Genomic DNA, 21,378 nt, shown 5'->3' with positions numbered 1-21,378 from the left:
CAAACGTCTCACAAGTTTTGCATAAGCAAGAAACCAGCAGGAGCCATAAAACCAACCAGTACTCCTGACTGTAATTTTGTGCTGCTTGTTTATTTCAGGTCCTACCAGGAGGAACATCTCTCAGAACAGAGGTTATTTCGGTGACACTCACAATGCCAACTACCCGATGAGAGCTGCCCCTCCCCCACCAGGTAAGCCAAGTGTGGGCCATAGACTGGGGCCATTAACCTGAACCCATAACTTGTGAAATATATTTGGGAAGAAACCCATTAGCAAATAAATGCACCTATTAGCCAGCTTTGAGCTGTTTCAGCACCAGGTGTACTCCCAACACAGTGGCTGTTTGTGACCCTGAAATCCAGCTAGTGAGACTGAACTGTGTCTGAGTTAATGACCTGGATTTCATTACCTCGCATTAATTACTCTCTTAGGAGAGGCTTCCTCCTTCAGTAAGAGAAAAGGGGCTCCTTGTCCTTGACAACCACTATGTCAGCTTTTACATTGTAGGATGCTGTTTATAGAAATAGGAGTTTGCCAGGTATAACCTCACCATCATTACCCACAACAATATTTTGCAAGTCGTTTACAGCTTAATGAATAAGTTGAAAGTGTTTATTCTTAGTCAGATAGGCTCTAGGAGAACTGCTCCAAAAAATAAAGTAATATCTGAAATACAAACTTGATAGAAAAATGTTGTATTTTATTTTTTTAATGCAAAAAATGTTCAGGCCTTATGTTTCATATTTCTCATCTTTTATGGTAAAAATATAATATGCAGGTCAATGAAATCCAAACCCAAATACCTATAAGACTTTTTGCCCTTAATAATCTGTTTAGTGTTTGAAGAGCACTCTCAAACTTCACAAAAATGTTTTTCCATCACTCACAAAATTCAGTTAATAAAAAAACCGCCCCTGGAATGTTTGATATGAATTAGTTTGGGATTCTAGGTCTAAAAGAGTCATCTTGCCCGGCCGGGCATGGCTCAGCGGCTGAGCGTCAACCTGGGATCCAGGCGATCGGGGTTCGATTCCCGGTCAGGGTACATGCCCAGGTTGCGGGCTCGATCAGTGACTCATCATTGATGTTTCTATCTCTCTCTCCCTCCCCTTTCCTCTCTCTGAAATCAATAAAGATACTTTTAAAATAAAAATAAATAAATAAATAAATAATAAGTCATCTTACGACCACGCTTGACACAGACCATCCTCTACAAGAGAATCCTATTTGGGCCAGGGTCTGAAATAAGCAGTAAAAATCATTTCTTTAGTTTCCTGTGCTAAAAATATGGACACTGTGCCCAGCAGTGTCCCTGTCCTGCCCGGCCCAGCCGTCTCCTCCCCTGTGCCTGTATCCTTGAAGAAAACCCAAGCACCAAGTAACCCAAAAGAAACAGTGTAGTATTGTGTTACTAAATGCGCCAGCCCGCATGCAAAATCCCAGCCAGACCACTCGGAAAGCTCCTTGGCCTCAGCTAGGTTGGCCAGAGTCACCTCAGACCAAGTACCTGACCTTGAACGTGGCACCCAACCTCTCTATTGATGACCATTTCTTCATCAGTAAAATGAGGCCGTCGGCCCCGAATCCCTTAGCTCAGCCTTCTCACGCTGTCTATGGTGGAGGGCCTGTGTTGTTGCTCTTTTTTTCTTAATATTCAATCCACCACAAACCATACTTCTTTAAGGTAAAATAAAGATTACTAGAAAAATGGAGTTTTAAAAGCATTCAAAATAATACACCAAAATTTCTTCGATTTAACAATGTGAAATATGCCCATGAAACTGCCTGCACGTTTCTAAGTGCTCATCCTGCTTCCGAGTTTATGCAGGTGAGTGGGTTACAGCGGCGTGGGGAGCCCCGCCTGTGCCCCTCGCCCCTTGGGAGTGTCGAGGCCCTAGAGCTCACCCCGCTCTGCACGCCCCTCTCATTGCCTTGGCAACCTTGGCGGCAGCTGGGGTCCCACCAAGCTCCTTGATTCTTTCATGAAAAACTTGACACTCTGAAGGCTCCTGTGTCTTGCTCGAGGTCAACACAGCTACCAGAGGCAGAACTGAACCCCTAGCGCCTCTTATGACCTAGATCATCCCGCTGGTACCAGAGCCTCCCCCTCAGTTCCCTGGGAGGGGGCTGTACTGCGGGGTCGCCGCCGTGCCCGGGGGGCTTCCTCTTCTTCGCGTTGCCCGATCTGCCGGGGGAGGAGAGCCACGGGCTCCCCCACACCCAGCACGGGCTGGTAACGCCTCCCAGCCCAGCCCGGGGTTTGGAGCCCAGCACCTTCACCCCTGACTCGCCAGGTAGTGTGACCTTGACCGGGAACGGGTGTGTGGCCAAGAGCTTGCTCTCTCCGGATCGATCCCAGCAGCAGCCCCGTCTCCCTGCCCGTGTGGGGTGCTCCCCCACCTCCCCTAACGGGCTCCTGCAGAGGACACCTAAGACCGACCCTTTGAAAACGGTGTCCAGTGTTTAAACAGCTGCCTGCCAGCCGTCTTGAATCAGAGCCTCGTAATTTTTCTTAGACCCAGGAATGTGCCTGGCTCCCTTGAAAGATAGTTTCAAGCTTACCTTTCCTTGAGGGTGGGCTTTGAAACCCTGACATCTGGGGATCCCACCGTCAGATTCAGCACCTTGCGTGGCTGCCGTGTTCCAGGTGCTTGCTGGGCAGCTTACCTTGTGTTAGCTCTATTTCTCACACTGTTAGCAGTTATGATGGGGAAACTGAGGCCTGGAAACGTAAAGTAAGTTGCTCTTGGTTGATAAATGGAAGAAATTTGGGGAGCCTTTTGGCAGAGGATCATAAAATTGAAGCTTTCTTTTGTTCTCTCGTCCCGTCTCTAGGATACCATCAGAATGGAGTCATCAAAAACCAGTTTGTGCCACATCCTCATGCTCCTGGAAACCAGCGGTCAAGTCAGAAAAGCCTGTACACCTCCATGGCCCGCCCGCCCCTGCCACGACAGCAGTCCACAGGCTCAGACCGCGTGTCCCAGACACCGGAGAGCTTGGATTTCCTCAAGGTCCCAGACCAGGGTGCTGCAGGGTAAGATTCCCGCCGCGCGTGGGTGAGGCCAGTGGCCTCCATCGCTCTGTCTGTCACGCCAAGGTCCACACATTTCCTCGGGCTGTGTGTGCATGATTCTAAAGTTCCGTTTCCACCCAACGGTGTAATCCAGGACCCAACACGTGAGGCCCTTGGTTGGCATTTTTAAAAGCACGACCAATGGGATAGCACACAACTCACTCTCCAGAGACATCAGAAGAGGGGTCCCCCTCAGCCCTGAGATTCAGTTACTATGAGCTTTTTGCTCTCGGGCATGGTTGAGGAGCAGTGGGGTTTGGGGTTTGTGTCTGTGCCTGCAGTTGTCTAAGGACAGTAGCTCAAAGAGTCATCAGGAACGTTGAGAAAAACACCCAGAATTCTATGAGATGTAGACGTTTGCTTATGAAGACAGATGTTTAGGGCTTTAGAATAAGGGCCTTCCTGCCTTTCTAAAACAGGAAATAAAGAGCAGTAAAGAGAAACCCGGGCTTTCTACCTGGAGGAAGTGAAAATTCCTGAAACCCTGTGTAGATATTCGGAGTTATTGGTGTGGAAAGGCGGCTGGGTGTGCCCTGTGGGGTCACCAGGCGTAGGACTAGGGTCTGCTGCAAGACGAGTGGGTGAGCTCTGCCCGGAGGTAGATTTCGGAACCAGTAAACAAAAACATCCTAGTGGCCCCCAGGTGAACTGCCCTGGGAGGTAAGGAGCACTGGTCCCTGGAGCTACTCAGGCCTAGGGTGGCTGGAAATCCCCAGCGGAAGTGTTGTCGAGTGATGTCGTCAGACACCAGAGGAGGACAAGATCCTGTTTCGGCCCCTCTTGCTCCCTGATAGTGGACCTGCTGCTTCCCCTGGCTGTGCTTCATCTTCCTCATCTGCACGTGGGTGTAACCACCGCGCTTGCAGAGTTGTTGGGAGGACTGGAAATTATACACGAAATACCCAGCCTGGTACTGGGCATGTGGGAGGCTACGCGGCCCACGGTAGCTTGATGACAGTGGTGATGGTGATGGTGATGGTGATGGTGATGGTAATACAACCATTATCTCACGGTGGTTGACCTCATGGCTTTTAACAAGTCTTCCAACTCTGCGTGATTCTCAGGAGTGGAATAGTTCTCTCTGCTGAACCCAGTGATGCCCTGCTCCAACCCCCTCTCCCCTCTCCCCTCTCCCGTCTCCCATGGCCTCCTCCATTTTCCATGTTTTCCATGTCTCTAGAATGAGGAGGAAGCTTGCGACGGGATCAGGAGGCTTGTGTACAAAATAGAGCAGGGCTGGGAGAGAAACAGCAGCTCCTCCCCCTGGGTGGGCAGCGCCCGCTCAGCCCCCGGCCCCATTGCGAGATGTTCTTCCTCCCTTGTCAGCTTCCTTCTAAAGACCACAAAGCTCTTAGGAACTTGACCATGTCCTCTCCTGGTGTTCCTTTTTCCCCGCAAGTCTACCTCAGGTGGGCTACAGATATGAAAGCACCTCAGTTTCATACAGATGGCCGTCGGTGGAGTGGATGCCATCCCTCTGTTAGATCTCTCTCCACGCCCCCCCACTCTTGGGTAACCAGCTGTATTCCACCAGTTCTAATGACCGTGGTTTACCTGATTGGCTGGGTCTAAAGCCGTAGTGCTCAAACTGTAATGAGCCCCAGAGTCCCTGGAGAACTCACTGGCCCACTTCCAGAGTTTTTGATTCAGTAGGTCTGAGGTGTCCAAAAATATCCAACGACTGACATTTCTTCCAAGTTCTCAGATGCTGCTGCTGAACCAGGGACCACGTTTAGAAAACCACTGGTCTGAAGTCGGATGGCTAAAGCCAGGGGAGGGTCTGTGTAAAGGTGAATTGAAAGGGTGATGTTGAGGCAACAGGATTACTCCATAATCCAGACCTACACTATTCAGAGAGATGGACATCACTGAAGTAATCAAGCAACCCTTCCTGGGCCTAGTTGGATGTCCCAGAGAAGGCAGGGAACTAAAATCAATGAACCAAGTGCACCACATCTCCCAGCTCTGTCTGCTAGCTTCCTACTTGCTTTGGGTTTGGCAGGCTACACCATCTTTCCAGCCTGCTCTTGCAAGTTACAGACTTGCACACCAGCCAGCCAGGAGCATCTGTCAGCCAAAAGCAGGCAATTTAGGAACATTGTGTCTTAACCGAGGCTGCTCCCTTCCAGCCCTCAGCAATGTGGTTCCCTGGGTAAGCCTGTCACACCCTTCACCACCTTCAGGCCTAAAGATCAGGCACCGCTGGTGTTACGATGGTGATGACCATGAGGCTGGAAGGAGAGGGCACCTTCACAACCGTCTGCCAGGCAGTGCAATGTTCCTGACTGTGTGTGTAAAATTCACGATCGAATTGGGCACACTGAATCTGGTAGCTCCAGGAATCTCAGCCGGTCTCCTCACTGTGCACTTAAATCTGCTCTGCTGCAAACATTTCTTAAGAAATTGTACTCTGGTCAAAGGGCTGAGCTTTTTCTTAGTATTCATGTTCTAAAACACATAAAAGCGAAATTGAAAATAATCTCTAATGTGGCCAGAGACCTTAGACATGCATTTCAGGAGCCTCGTGATTCCTGCATTTAATAGCTCCCCTTTGCCAAGAAAACATGAATTGCTTTATTCCACAGGAAGTTGTTGGAGCCAGCAGGGAGCTCTGGGATCCCAAGCTTGTACCTTTCCATGAATATGAAAATTTGTTGAGACATCACAGTTCCAAGCAGTGACCTTGAATTTGCCAATCTAGAGAAACAAGATTACCACAGTCTTTCTCTCCTCAGGCTTTCACACCCCCGGGTTTATCTTTTATTTTCTCTCCTGCCCCTGGTGCACTTTTGCTTCTGGACATATTGAGCATAAGCAATCATTTCTTTTGGATCATGTAATGTGGATCACATGAAATGGTGTAATTAGCACCTCAAGTTAATTCAGGAACGTCTTTGTCAGTTTGTTTTAGGTTCAGTCAAGTTTTGGCGGGGGGACAGCATGAAGCCTTCACTAAATCAATTACCACCCCAACTGAATTCCTTTTTTTTTTTTTTTTTTTTTTTAAATCCTCACCGGAGGATATTGTTTTCCATGGCTTTCTGGAGAGAGTGGAGGGGGCAGAGAAAGAAACATTGATGTGAGAGAGACACATCGATTGGTTGCCTCCCGCACGGAGCCAGGGATCGAGCCTGCAACTGAGGCACGTGCCCTTGGCCGGAATCGAACCTGGGACCCTCAATCTGCAGGCTGACTCTCTAACCACTGAGCCAGCCGGCCAGGGCCCAGCTGGATCCTTTACCCTTGCCTTGCCATGTGTGCGACATTGACCTGGTCGCCGTTCTTGTCTCGTTCTTAGCGCCGTCCAGGAAAACTAAGAGAGATGTAGAGGGGTCATTGTCTAGCGGTCCTTTAGCACACCTTTTGAAAAGTCTGATTCAGGTGAAAGCTCTTTGCTGACTCTCAGGGAAAGAGCAGGTTAAGCAAGAATCACATAAGGAGTTCGTTCGTCAGCCTTTGCTCCGACGTCGTAGGAGCTCGTGACGTGCCAGTCAAGGGGGCTTACACCTGCCCGCCTGTGACCGTCCCTGAGACGCGCAGAGTCTGCCTGCACTTCATTACTGGAGGCTTCAAACCCCGACTGGACCTGTCTTTTCTGTTGCCCCTGTTAATCCGTGGTCCATTTCACGCGGGGACAACTTCAGGAAGAGCTCAGCGGTAGGGCTTCTGGCCACGACACAAAGGAGGGATCGATGAAAAACTGAAATGCTGCCCGTGTGGCTCTTGACAAGATTCTCCTAATGGAGTCATATTTTCAAGGGGCTTAAAATTTCCAACAAGTGTCCAATAGCAATATTTCTCAACCTGTAAGCTACAGGAGCGGCAGCCACATCCCGGCCCAAGCAGACACGAAGCTCAGGAATTCCTGGCATCCATCCCCACATTTCCAGTAATGTTTATAGATTCAACCTTTTGGAACAGACCGTATTTTAAAGAGCCAGTGAAATAAAATGCCATTATTTTACTTCTTGGAATTTCAAGACATAAATTTCACATCTGCAGAACAAAGGAGTGATATCTGAAAGCGTAGTCCCAGCTAACCCTGGCGTGAGCGAGGGGCGCCCACAGCCGCAGAGGCATGGCCGATGGGGCGCAGCGAGCGTGCGGGGGCCGGGGCTGAGGCCCGGGGGTGTGTTCGTTTCCTCATTGATCCACTCATTGTGCGTTGATGGGGCCACGCGCCTTCTGTGTGCCACGTGCTGGGCACAGGGGTCATTTTGCTAATTAGCCGCTGCGCTGCCTCACGTCTGTCACTCACTCTTTCTACATCTTGATGTCCTCACCTGTATAATGGAGATAATAATATAACGTTTAAACCTACGCCTCAGGGTTTCTTGGAGATTAAATGAGGGCTTTGTAAACAGTAAAGCACCGTGCAGCTTGAACATGTAGCTGTAGTTTTATGGCTTATTCATGTCCAGGATTGAAAAGTGGGTGGCCCCTGGCCCTGTGGCTTTTCTCACAAGAACTCCTGTCTCTGAGCTGCACAGAGCCCTGGACTCTGGGAGGGCCTAAGCTTGAGGCATTGCTGGGTTTAACGGGAATGGGCAGCCTACGGAAGCCAAGACAAGGGGACCAGTCAGGGAGACACCTCCCCACCCCAGCCACGCACACGCACACACACACGCGCACACACACACGCGCGCGCACATGCACATACACACACACACTAGCTGTGCTGCTCTGTGGGCCCAGAGCAACAGAACAGAGAGCTGTCAGGTGATGTTACAACAGACACTAGCTGCATTTGGACAATGCAAACAAAGCCCAAAACTCCTCCCGCTCGACTCTTCCACAGTCTTTCTAGCTAAACATCCTTTGCTCCAGTCGCATCCCCATTCCCGGGAGAGAGGGAGTGAACAAACCCTCACTTTAGAGAGCTTTGTTGTCATACGTCATTTGGGGTTTTGTTTCCTTGGGGGCCTTTGGCATCTTGTGAGACTGGGCAGCTATCCACCAGGGTTCAGCTGTCAGTCAGTCGGCATCCCGATGTCTCAAGGCAAAGGCACCCCTGGGCCTCCCCCGCCACTGCCCCAGGACTTCTCCAGCAGGGCAGGTCTTCACAAAGCAAACCGTCATAGGTGCTCGGTCACTCGGGTGACTGTCATGTGGGTTATAATGCGGTTGCATTAGAGATCTAACGCCCTACTCAGAAAGGAGACCTGCTGTCCAAGTAAGTTGCAATAGCTCAGCTCCTTCCTGTGTTTGTTTTCTTACTGGGGAGTAGACACAATAAAGTGGTAAGTGTGTACAAATTAGCCTGAAACGTGGGTCAGGTAATAATAGGAAAACTAAATTGCCTTGTGCCAGTTACATACAATGAAACACTGGATTTGCTCAGTGATGTGGAGTTTTATAACTGTAAGCTAGTATGTATAGAAAGTGAACCTTTCTCATTGAAATGGCAACGGGGAAAATAACTTTGTTTTTGTGAGTCTGAAATTCCTGCTCCAGCCCTCATGATCCCAGTAACACAATTTTCAGTCGTGTCAGGTTTATTAGAAATGCAAATATCATAAAGTTCAGGACACAACAAAATTATCTAAATCCTGCATATCCATTGCCAAACAAGTCTAGGCTTTGTCACATGTTACCACTTTTGGACAAGTGAATGTGGGTTATCGAGAGGGTAGCGGGTGGAGGGGTGTGCTGGTGTCTGGAGCTGTATCATGTGCCAGTTTCTACTCTGGCCGTGGCCAGTTTCAGGCTACCAGCGTGACTGCCACTGGTCTCAGAGTGGGGAAGAGAGGCCCAGGCACATGCCATTATCAGTATGTGGGGTTGCCACCATACGTAAGCAACAGACAATGACTTCAAGAACATAGAAGTAAAATGTAGTAAAATGATTAGGAAGGTTTGTTATGAGTATCTGTTGCCTTTGCTTTATTATAATTTATTCAATCGTAAGTATGTTTGATTTCATCTTTAATAATGTCTGTTTAACAGCTGGCCCACAAAAATCCTGAAAGCGTGACGACCTGCCCCCACAGGCTGGCCTAAGCCGGTTCCACTCCCTGGTACGAAGGTCGTGTTTGCGTGTAAGACAGTCTTCACCGCATTGGCCCGTCAGCCCTTGGCTGCGAGTGGAGGGCTCCAGGCATCTAAAAGACTTCATTAATCAGTTTCTGGCAGCTCCCAGAAAGTCATTCTCTCTCCTCATTATTGATTACACAGGATCGCCACCTAGTGATGCTGGGGAGACTGTCTGGTTTGAGGCTGAGCCTGTCTGAGTGGAGCCTGGAAAATGGCTGTTCTCAGGGACCATTTTCTATGGTGGCTCCCAAGTCTACTGTTCGTTGAGAGGGAGAGACAGTGGTCACCTCCTGCGCACAGACTTCCTGTGCTCCGGGCTGCATCCAACAGTAGAAATGGTGGGAGCGCTCTGTAAAGCTCTCTTAGAATTAGAAAAAGGACCTGGCCATGGCCTGAGTCCCCCTTTTTTAACAGATGGAGACACCTGATGAGGTGAAGTGATGCACCCAATTATGTGGCAGCCGGTGGCAGAGCTGGGCCTCACAGTCGGTGCACTGGCTCTAAGCCAGTGTCCCTTCTCCTGCACTGTCGCTGCATCAGAACCTTCCGACTGGGGCCACATGGGGTTCCTGGGCTTGGTGAGCACAAGTAGGCCAGCCCCCCCCCCCCCCCCGAGCCTACTGTCCTAACAGTGACACAGCCCCTGTACCACCCCATTGGTCCCCTGCTCTGTGCAGGTGTGGGCTAACAGAACATGTGGCAGGGGCTTGAAATGAGACTCAAAGGCTGAGCAGGAACTAGCAGCACTGGGTGGAGGGTGGAGGCAGTCCAGGGGAGCATGGCCAAGCGGAGGGACCAGAAGGGTCGTGTGGCTAGAGCTCTGGGAGCCTTGTGCATATGCCACCGTTCATCAGTGAGGAGACCAGCAGGAAACCCCAGCACCCTGCCTTAGTCATTTCACGGGAGTGTTGTGAGGTTTAGATGAAGCAGCGCCTGAAAAGGCCTAGCGCAGCGCCTCGCCCAGAGCAGGCAGAGCCCGGGCAGGTTTATCGCATCTCATGCAGCTACAGGCAGGGGTTCCCAAATGGCATCCCATCTGTTGCCACTTGCAAGAGGAGGGAGATATGCCCAGATGTGACAGTGAGGCAGCAGTGACTGGTGAGGAGGGTTTTGCTCAACCAGCTCTCTTTGGGAAAATGCTGCCTTACTAGAGCGGTGGCACCTTTCCTGGTCTCGGAGGACAATTAAGCAGGAAAGAGCCAGACAATGGTGGCCTTGGGATTGCCTAAACAGACCCTTTCCCCTTGCAAAGGGCAGGGCTGTTCACTTCCACCTCCATCCCCATCAAACACACTCTCCCCAACAACAACACCCATCTCAGAGTCCTCTGGGCTCTCCCCATTCCCAGCTGTGGAGTGCCATGAACCCCAGCCAGCCAGCTGATGGGTGACCAGGTTTACATCGCCTGGTAGCAGTTGTTCAGGGCCCAGGACAGTCAAACCAACTTGCCCAGTGTCTGCCTGGGAACCCAAATTCCCCAGTAATCCCTGAGGTTTTACTTTGACTTTCCTGAGGAAGACTAGCCTCTGATGCCTTGGGATCAAAGACCCTGCAATGCCTATGTTCACACAGCAGTCCTCCCGCCTCCGTCTCCACTCCGCCCCGCGCCTGGGCACCCAGCGGCTGCCAGCTGGCCCCGGTCACTCTGGGTATCAGCAGTGCCCTGCAGAGCCCAAAGGAGCTCATGCAATTTACTCTTTTTTTTTTTTGAACCAGTTTTTTTTTTGAGATATAAAAAAATCAACCATTTTCAAGTACAATTCAACAGTTCTGGGTGTAGTCACAGGGTGTTGTGCAGCCGTCACCATAATCTACTTTTAGAACATTTTCATCTCCCCAAAAAGAAAGCTTCTTGCCTTCAGCAGTCACCCCCCAGCCCCAGCCCCAGCCCTGGGCAACTACACTGATCTACTCTCTGTCCATACAAATTAGCCTTTCTGTCCTTTTGTTAAATTCACTCCTAAGTATTACATTCTTTTTTGTGTCTTGTAAATGGAATTTTCTTTCTCAGTTCCATTGGGATTGTTCATTGCCGATGCATAGGGAGAGAGCTGATTTTTATATATTGATCTTGTAGTCTGTAATCTTGCTGGACTTTATTAGTTTGAATAGATTTTTAGTGTATTCCTTAGGATTTTCTATGTGCACATCATCTCGTGCTCAAATAGGCGTATGTTCACGTCTTTCCCCATCTGCGTGCCCTTTATTCCCCTTGACCAGTGGCTCGGGCTGGCGCTGCCAGTGCTGTGCTGAGCAAACGTGGTGAGAGCTGACATCCTGTTTGGTTCCTGGCCTTCGAGAGAGAGCGTTGTCTTTCACCAGCGGATACTATATGGTGTAAGCTGCGAGTATGTGTTCGGGGCTCCTGACCCCAACCAGGGCTCGGGGGCTTCCAGGACAAAAGGTGGGGAGGCACCAGTGTGGCCTGGGGCAGGACCTGAGCCTGGGGGCCAGCGGGGGCCACACTTGGCTGGGACTTTTTTGGGTCCGTTTGCCAAGAGCAGAGAGAAGCTGTTAGAAGGCTTTTTAGTAGGGGGTGAGGTAAACCAATAAACGCTGGGCTGGAGCGATGTTCAGGGAGCTCAGAAAGGAAGCAGCTGGCAGGGCAGAAATGGGAGAGGAGGAACCGAGGGCTTAGTCAAAGCTGGAGGCGGATGGCAGAGGAGCCGGGGAGACGTGGCTGCTGGGACGGCTGCAGGGAGGACAGTCCTACCTTTCAGGGTCATATCCAGCTTTATCTCTCCACTAAGAGGCCCCCTGTCCAGGGGCTGCAGCTAATCCCAACGCTCTTGGCTGCAGACACCTCATCAACCTGGACATAAGAGAGGCCAAGTCTCCATGTATGAGTCTTTGGGGAGAGTGTGAGTGAGAGAGAGAGAGAGAGAGAGAGAGAGAGAGAGAGAGAGAGAGAGTGTGTGTGTGTGTGTGTGTGTGTGTGTGTGTGCTCCCAGCCCTGCTCCCTGGATCTCCCAGGCTGGAGGCTCTCCTCCCTCGCAGGGTGTTCTGACATGCACCCCGCCCTCCACCCCACTCCCTGTTGCTGGAAATCAGCTGACTGCTGGTATGCAGGCTAATGGCTCTCATTAACCAAATGCTGACATCCCTAATATACAGGTCCCTTAATTAAAAGCCTGTGTGCCCCACCAGCTTTCAGAGCAGCCAGCACGTCTGGAGCAGCGATTGGGGATTTCCAGTAGACCAGGGAGGAAATGATGCCATGCCAGCCATCAGCGCCTTTCCTATGTGATAAAAGTGCTTTGCTGGGGGTGGGAGGTGGGGACATGGTTGACCTGAGAAGACTGGAGCCTGTGTAACCTTGGGTTTGGCTGCCTCCCACCAAGGAAGGAAGCCCCAGGCAGCACCCAAGGAACCCCACCCCTGCCGGGAACAGCCCTACCACCCAGCTGACACCAGTGCTCCCTCCCCAGAAGCCACCCCCTCATGATCGTACTTACTCACCGGCACCCAGTTAGCACCTAGTATCCCAGGACCTCAGCGAGGACAGTGAGGCTCTGGCCTCCTGAGAGCACGACTCTAAACTAGGTGTGCTTTCTCCTTCCAGAACACAGGCCCAAGGGAGGACCCCCTTTCCCTCCAGGAGTTCACAGACCTGGCCAGGCCCAACAGCCGGCCCACTGTGTTGAGTTCAGCCCCGCCCTCTTAGAAGAAATCTGAAGGTTAACTTCCCTTTGGTTTTTCCTTAAGCAACGAGGGGAGAAATGTTTTCTATATTTCTATCTCCTTTTGCTCTGAATGTTTTTATGAACATACTTAATAAATAGTTGTTCAGATGTAAGTTTAAAGACCTCACTAATAGGAACAAGCTATAGTTACATGCCTGAGACCTTGTGTAAATGGTGACAGGAGGCAGTATAGCATTTTGGAAGAACACATTTAAAGCTGGATGAGGGTTCCAGTGCCGGAGACGTTTTTGATGCTCATGACCAAGGGGAGGAGGTGCAGCTGGCATCCAGTGGGTAGAGGCAGCGATGTTTCCAAACACCCCGCAGTGCAGATGGCAGCCCCACAGCCAAGAAAGGTGGCCCAAAATGTCAGTAGTGCTGATGCTGACAAGCCGCTCTGGGTAAGCTCTCGCACGGGGACATTTACAGGAGCATTTTTTGGTTTCGTTTTTTGTTTGTTTTTTTAAAAATATGTTTTTATTGACTTCAGAGAGAGGAAAGGACAGAGAGAGAGAGATAGAAACACCAATGATGAGAGAGTCATCACTGATCAGCTGCCCACTGCACGCCCCCGACTGGGGATCGAGCCCACAACCCGGGCATGTGCCCTGACCAGGAATGGAACCATGACCTCCTGGATCCTAGGTTAATGCTTAACCGCTGAGCCACGCCCAGCCGGCAGGAGCACTTTTTGTAATAAGCTGGAATCGTCCCAAGTGACCACGGACAGTGGATGAGGAAATTGTGGCATAGTCATGCAGTGGAATAGCACAAAGCAAGGAGAACGATGCGCCAAGACTCCGTACACCAGGGTGCATCTCCAAAGTGGAGCAAGTGGCGATAGAATAGGATCCCTTTCGTACAATTAAAACAGACAAACTGCCCGGATCGTTTAGGGAGATGTGTGGTAAAACTACAGAGAAAAGCAGTTATTAATCCAAAGAGGGCAGTTCATTCTGGGAGGGATGGCAGCTGAGGGGAGGCTTCTGTGGCAGGTACCGCAAAGGTTGGGGCAGGGAGTAGATTCATGACCGCTTGCTTTATCATCATTTTGGGGGGGGGGGGGGGTGCTTTATGAACTTTTGTATGAATGTGTCTTTTCCACAATGTGCTGGGGACATAATACCAGCAGCTAATATTTATTAAGAGCTAACTGTGCTTTTGCAATGACCTTGTCAGGGAGGCTATTTTATTCTCAGAGAAAGTTTGGGGAGTGACATATCATTCTAAGGATGGAGCCAGATTTGAACTTGAACCAGACCATTGCTGGCCCCGTGGTCCAGACCACCACACGGAGCTGCTGCCTCCCGCTGGTGCCATGTCTCACCTGCCTCCACTCTCTCCACAGGGTCCGGAGGCAAACGACCAGCAGGCCCACCCCAGCAGGGGGCAGACCCAAGCCCCAGCCCAAGCCCAAGCCTCAGGTGCCACAGTGCAAGGCCTTGTATGCCTATGATGCTCAGGACACAGACGAACTCAGCTTCAATGCCAATGACATTATCGATATTATCAAAGAAGGTAAGTGTGTGCCTGGCTGCCTGGGACAGCCTCCCAAGGAGCATGCAGTCACGTTGCTATAAAACTAACCCTGAAGGAAATTTATGGGCCCCTCTAACTGTAACTTGCAGAGGTAAGCCATGTGTCAGGCTCGGTTTGATCAAGACTCTAGCTTCATTTTTTTTTTTTTTTTAATCTTTACCCAAGGATTTTTTTTCCCATTGCTTTTCAAAGAGAGTGAAAGGGAAGGGGGTGGAGAAACATCCATGTGAGAGAGACATCGATTGGTTGCCTCCCACGTGCGCCCAACCAGGGCTAGGAATCGAACCTGCAACCCAGGTGTGTGCTTTTGACCGGGAATCAAACCAGAGACCCTTCCACTCTAACCACTGAGCACACCAGCCAGGGCTTTATCACCATTTTTAAATCTTCATATCATGGATTTCTATTTAACCCCTGCCACCAAGATGAACCTCAAATAAATATTTAAATGTATAAAATAAACATAGCCTGGCCAGGCATGGCTCAGCGGTTGAGCATTGACCTAGGATCCAGGAGATCGGGGTTCGATTCCCGCTCAGGGCACATGCCCGGGTTGCAGGCTGCAGCTGATCAATGACTTTCTCATCATTGATGTTTCTATCTCTCTCCCTCTCCTTTCCTCTCTCTGAAATCAATAAAAATATATTTAAAAAAATAAAAAATAAACATAAAAGTCCTATTAGTAAGTAGAGGAGCATTTTCTTTAATAATATCAATGTGAGAAAGGATTTGTAAACTGGATAGGAAATCAAGAAGCCGTAAAATAATACATCATTTGACTCAACTACTTAAATATTAAAATTGAAAAGTTAATATAGTAAAATATAATAAAAAATGAGAGAAAGGACATTGGCAACACCTAACGAATTCAGAAATTTGTGAAGAATGCCTAGTCAACAAGATAAAGACCCACAGCTGGTAGAAAAATGATAGGAACCGTGGCGAACATGCAGCTATAGGAGAGAACGCAGAAGCTCTTTATATGCTGATATGAAATGATCATTAGTATATGTTATTAAGGTTTTTTTAAAGTGCAGAACATGTATTATGCACAGGATGTGTCATTTGTGTAGAAAAGGTCATTTTTACAAATACTTGCTTTCATATACATGAAATACCTCGAGAAGGAAGCACAAGAAATAGGTAGCATGGCTCTCGCCCTCAAGCAGGGACCTGGGCCGCCGTCTCCACTGTTCACCAGTATGTATGAAAGTATTACCTGTTACAACTTATTTTTCTTACGAAGGATAATAGAAGGTCCATTTCTTTGGCCCAGGGTCCCTCCTATAGAACTACTTGCACGGAGGCCTAACAATATAAGAATGGACGTTGATTGCTGCATTAAGGGTGAAAAATTGGGAACACGTGTCCATCATTGAGGGGGCGGCTACATAAATTTTGGAATGCAATGCAGCTGGTTAAAAAGGGAGCCACAGACATGGAAAGGCTGTATCTCTGAAGTATTGAAAAGCAAGATGCGGAATAGTAAGATATTGAATGGCCCGTTTCTGTTTAAAAAGAATATGTACAGAGAAAGGTCGGAAAGAATATATACCAAATACTTATTCCTGGTGAAGGGCCTGGGGTTACGGCACGAAGGAGGGATCGGGAGTGTTGCCGACTAGGTTCTCCCAGACGCGGAGACTGGGATGGGAAAGAAAAGGGGAGGAAGCAGGCCTGGCGGCCGTCAGGCCAGGACACAGCCACGCCGTCTCTGCCAGCCCAGCGGCCGCCCCAGAGAGAAGACTGCTGGTTGCGGAGGCCCACGCGCCTGGGCCCTGGCTCGGCGTGGGCCCGAGGCTGCCCCGCAGAGCCGCCCACAGCTGGCGGCTGGCAGCAACGCCTCGCAGCTGGGCAGCAGGTCCTTCCCTGGCGAGGGCCCTGAGTGGCCCATCTGTGTGTCTGCTATAGGCGAGGGGTTACTTTTTACCACTAACTTTTTTATTTAAAATAAAGGAAAAAGCGTGGCTGGAGCCCAACCGCCCTTGCCCTTGGGATGCGCGTGGGAGCAGGGGTTTTGGCCCCAGGCGAAGGCCCCCCTTCACTTTTGCCATCTCCCTCTCTCCACAGATCCTTCCGGCTGGTGGACGGGCCGGCTACGAGGCAAGCAGGGCCTGTTCCCCAACAACTACGTGACCAAGATCTGAGTTGCACAGAGACTGGTGCATGGGGCAGAGGAGCTCCAGGCACAGACGGGGAGGGGGACATTGGGGCGCTCCTGATCTATAGCCAGCAGTTGCTTCTCCAAGGCCTGGCACCTTCCCCAGGACATTGAAACGCTGGGTGGGGGAACGGGAGTGTCATTCCATAAATGATCCTAAAAGATAGCCTAGTCATAGGAACCCAGAAGGGCAAAACAACCACCCACTAAGATTTATTTATTCTATTTAAACCTGGTGAGAGGACAGGCGAGGTCCACTCAGACCTTGTTGGCTCTATCAAAACAGCCCCGCACGCGCTCACCGGGCCCAGGGGATGGCTGTAGCGGCCGCTGACAAGTGCCTTTAGTTGAAGAGCACATTTCTTCCGTCCCTCTTTCCTTACCTGACACACATTCCCCTCTGCCACGTCCCCTCAGGGAGCCCCGCTCTCGCAGGCTGGGCTTGGCGTGACTGGGCACTTCCTGTGCATCTGCCACGGGCCGCACGGCCTGCTGAGCCTGCGGGGGCGGCGGGGCGCTGGTTTCCACTTGCGAGGACCATTGGACTGCGGGGCTGAGCGGGCGCTAGGGGCTGGGCGGTCGGCCTTGCTTTCCCTGGGTCTTCATGGGAATGTGGCTGGCCCATGTTGGTTTTGTGTTTAATGCTGTACCTATTACTAGAAGGGTCTCTTTTTTTTCCCCCCAAGCTGTACATTTATAAAAACAGATCATATACTGTATATATAAAAAATCTCAAGATGGTAGAAACATGTATGAATGTACTAAGTAGTATCCCACTGTACTTATTCATAAGGTAGGTTTTATTACAAAACTCGCACCAGGTACTTACAGATGTGCACTACTCTTCAGCGATAGAACCAGTGTTACCGCTTTCTAGCTGAGTCCCCCAGCCCTCCCAGGCCTTCCCCTTCAGGTGATTTTCCTTCCCCTCCCCCACGGCCCTGCCCTTACCTCCTAATAAATAAAGGAATCAGTGAGTCCCCTTGTTCTTTCTCTACATTTGTTATGGGTTGAATTGTGTCCATATACCCCCAAAAAAGATATCGTGAAGCCCGAACCCCTAGTACCTCCATACATGACCTTATTTGGAAACGGGTTCTTCACAGAGGTAAAGTTAAAATGAGGTCATTAGGATGCGCCCTAATCCAGTACAACTGGTTCCTGATAAAAGGGAAATGTGGACACAGATCGACACTCAGGACGGAGGATGTGGAGTCGGCCGGCTGCAAGCCAAGGAGAGGGCTCTGGGGCAGGTGCTTCCCTCGGAGGAACCCACCTGGCCAGCCCCTGGATCTGACTTCTGGCCTCCACAACTGTAAGACCCTAAGTCTCTGTCGTTTAGCCTCCCAGCCTGTGGTGCTTTACTAAGGCAGTCCTAGCAAACCGTTCAGTGTTACTGCAGTAATAGTGAAAGTGGGGGACATGGGATGTGCACAGTAAGAAAAAGGGGGTAGCGGAGACTCGCTTCATTCTTAAGCTATTGGGAAAGAGGGTTTGACCAGCTCGCACCTTTTTGTCATTTCAGATCCCCAAGTCCCTGGGGAAATAATTATCAGGGATTACATATAAATAACAAAATATATCTGAATTTGGAACAAAGTAAACCACTGAATTCTGTGTTTTATCAAGAACAGGAAGCAAACTTTATTGAGTAACAATAACAATATTTAAAGTATCTCACTTCCCCTTTTTTGGGACCATTGAAGAGAGGAAAATAAAGCCATAATGTGATAACATAAGGAAAGGTGATCCTGTTGACACTGTACTCTCTATATTTCATGAAGGACTTTCACATTCCTGGACTCACTGAAAGTGGGAGGAAGAAGATTGAACCAGAATTCCAACCAAGGAGCACCATGGGCTCCCACCGCCTCTGTGCCCAGGCTGTGTTCTCACAGGCAGCCAAGATCACCCTTGGTGGTTACCATGCACCCCTGGCTGGCTAGGACGAACTTTTGTTTTTCCTCCTAAAAATAAGTTCTGGGATGAAAAAAGCCCAACATTAAAAGAATTTGGGGCACCCAGCTGGCATGGCTCAGCGGTTGAGCATCGACCTAGGATCCAGGAGATCCCGGTTCGATTCCCGGTCGGGCGGGGCACATGCCTGGGTTGCGGCTCGATCCCTGGTCGGGGGTGTGCAGGAGGCAGCCGATCAATGATGACTCTCATTGATGTTTCCGTCTCTCTCCCTCTCTCTCTGAAATCAATAAAGACTTTTTTTTTTTAAATGTGGGGCGCGGCCGGGCGTGGCTCAGCGGTTGAGCATTGACCTGGGATCCAGGCGATCAGGGTTCGATTCCCGGTCAGGACACATGCCCGGGTTGTGGGCTCGATCAATGACTCTCTCATCATTGATGTTTCTACCTCTCTCTCTGCCTCTCCTTTCCTCTCTCTGAAATCAATAAAGATATATATTTTAAATAAATAAAAATTTAAAATGTGGGGCTTACTGACAGGACGAGTCTGGATTAAGCACAGGTCCTTTAAAAAAGGGCTGTCTTGAGGATGTCCTAACTCAAGCTTTGGAGGAACCGCTGTGACTGGTGGGCAGTGGAAAGAGTCACAATGTGTGAAATTCCTTAAATAAAAATGTATTGGCTTTAAGTAATTTTCCCTAATGTTAAGCATTGAGAAAAGGAAGGGAAGGAAAAAATGAAAAGAACAAGGAATCCCCTTGGGGGCAGAAATCTGTCCTGGCTGCTTTCAATCAATTATTGGTGTTTCAAGTTTGTGTGTAACTGGGACCCCTCATGCTCTAGGTGACCGAACAGAAACTGGGTGAAATCTCCCAGCAAACAGCAGAGAGAGCCCTCACCCATGGGGGTCACAGAGCAAGCCCCACCCCTGCACCCACGTGCCTCACCCCGTGCCAGGCTCAAAGAGGTGCTTGACGTGTGAATAGAGGTGACTTCATGTTTACAGGTGAAGAAAACGGCATTGCCCTAGGTTTCCTGCAATCTCTGGAGGCAGCCAAGCCTGACATTTTGTTCACTGTTCAGTTAAGAGTCACTTAACCTAGGATTTAAGGAGCATCAGGGGGCCTTCCATCCTCTGGGATACGGGGTGTGTGTGCACATACAGCACACGTGTACAGCAGGAGAAAATGCAGTGTCAAGACGTGACAGGTCCCTTCAGCCGAAGGCTTAAAGTAACCAAGAACCAGTGAGCAAGCTTGACGGGGGGGGGGGGGGCTCTAAGGCAGAAGTGTTCTAACTAGTGGACCAGCGGTTCTCAAACCCTTTGGCCTCAGAACCCCTTTACACGCCGTAATGGTACTGAGGACCTCAGGTGGTTGGTTCTGTTTTGTCAGAGCTATTGGTATTTACAATATCAGAAATTCAAACAGAAAAATTCAAAACACCAACAAACACATTCCGCTGCCAGAGGATGACATCATCACGTCGTGTAGTCTCTGGAAGACTCCACCATATACTATCCACAGGACTAGAGTGAGGGGAAAGCAAATAACATCCTAATGTTATGAAAATAGCTTTGACCTGATGGACTAATTGAAAGGGTCTCAAGGAACCCCCAGGGGTCCCCAGAGGGGTGCTAATGAATAGGGGCTGCAGCAGGGAGAGCAACTGGCTTTCTGAAAACATGCAAAAGGGCCATCCACAGTTCTTAGGGAAGCAAGGCTGGCACACATGGAGAGGGCAAAGGGTGAGGCCTTTTTCTGAGCTGGCTGCCCCACCAACAGCGTGCAGGCCACCCACGTTCCACCGTGTTGTCCCAGCCCATCTGATCACACACGACTCCACCAAGTCCAGCCCCGTGAAGGCTGAAAGGGGGTTAGGCGGTTTCCTGTTTGAAGGATGTTCCCTGCGAAGTGCACACACCATGTCTACTCAAACTCCAGTGGCTGGAAGTCATGTGGCCTCAACTGCAAGGGGGCGTGGGAGTCTCTTGCTGGGGACGTTTAGCCTGTGCACAGAGACCAGCTTGTCCTGGATGCCAGGGAGAGAGCTTCCTCCCCCTTCAGCCCATGGCTCCTTCCAGGCAGAGATGCTCACTGAACAAATGAGAGACAACATGGCCAGGTCTCCACTGGCTGCCACACAGCAAGGCTTGGACAGAATCCAAATCCCCTTCTTGACTCCCTCTAAACTCCCAAACCTCCCCTGCCTGGAAGCTGGGCAGACTGAGGCTGGCCCTGCCTCTAGTTGCTACTTCTTTCACAGGTGGGTTTCTGGGGTTTCGCTGCTGGGTAGGCATGGAGTCCGGTCTCAGGAGTGGTGTGTGCGCAGTGCATCAGGGCGCAGTGCACCAGAGCCATGTTCCTGGCACCCCCTACTTCTGTGGTCAAGAGTGGGAACTGCCCTGCAATGTTGCCCCTTTCCCTCCTCATTTTGTGTCTCTCCCAAGGCCTAGCAGGTCTTCAGAGTTCTACCTGAATTTAGGAGCTCACTCTGGCTCCTACCAGCTAATCCCACGCCTCCTCCTGTGCTGTACCTGCCCCCTCTGACCAGGGTGTCCTAGTCTAAAATCTCCACTTTGCAAATGAGAAGGCTCAGTTCGGTTCACTGCTTTGCCCAAGGTCACATAGCTCTTGAGTAAAGGAGCTGTCATTTGAACCCTGATCTGACCTCAAGGCCCACGCTTTTAATCTTTGTCTTCAACAAATATTAAGGAGTTTTGATAGTCTAATTGTCAACCTTTAAGAGTCTAATATCTTTCTCTCAAAAATCAAAAACCTAAAAAGAAAAGAAAAACAAATAGGATTCAACAGCTATAAATGTGTAACTCCTTTGATGGGCAAGAGCTGCGTCTAACATATCTTTAAATGCCCAGTCCACCTCTTTCCAAGACTGTCAATCTCCTTAAAGCCACAGCCACTCAAGTTCAAGCCCCTCTAGATACTGTGCTTCAGGCTTGACACACTTAAG

General features: G+C 50.0%; 1 protein-coding gene across 1 annotated transcript in view; it reads left to right on the top strand.

Moving 5' to 3' along the window:
• Positions 1-17,489, top strand: part of MYO1E (myosin IE) — a 181,591-nt gene extending 164,102 nt beyond the window's left edge. Inside the window, exons 25-28 of the mRNA XM_081128965.1 lie at positions 99-191; positions 2,836-3,037; positions 14,141-14,310; positions 16,402-17,489. Of these exons, the coding sequence (XP_080985091.1) occupies positions 99-191; positions 2,836-3,037; positions 14,141-14,310; positions 16,402-16,478 (542 nt within the window). The 3' untranslated portion in view covers positions 16,479-17,489. The remainder of the gene's footprint in view (positions 1-98; positions 192-2,835; positions 3,038-14,140; positions 14,311-16,401) is intronic.
• The last annotated feature ends 3,889 nt before the right edge of the window (positions 17,490-21,378 follow it).

Source organism: Miniopterus schreibersii (assembly GCF_964146895.1).
Source record: "Miniopterus schreibersii genome assembly, chromosome: 1".
NCBI classification, from domain to species: domain Eukaryota; kingdom Metazoa; phylum Chordata; class Mammalia; order Chiroptera; family Miniopteridae; genus Miniopterus; species Miniopterus schreibersii.
This window is presented reverse-complemented; position numbering and strand designations above follow the sequence as displayed.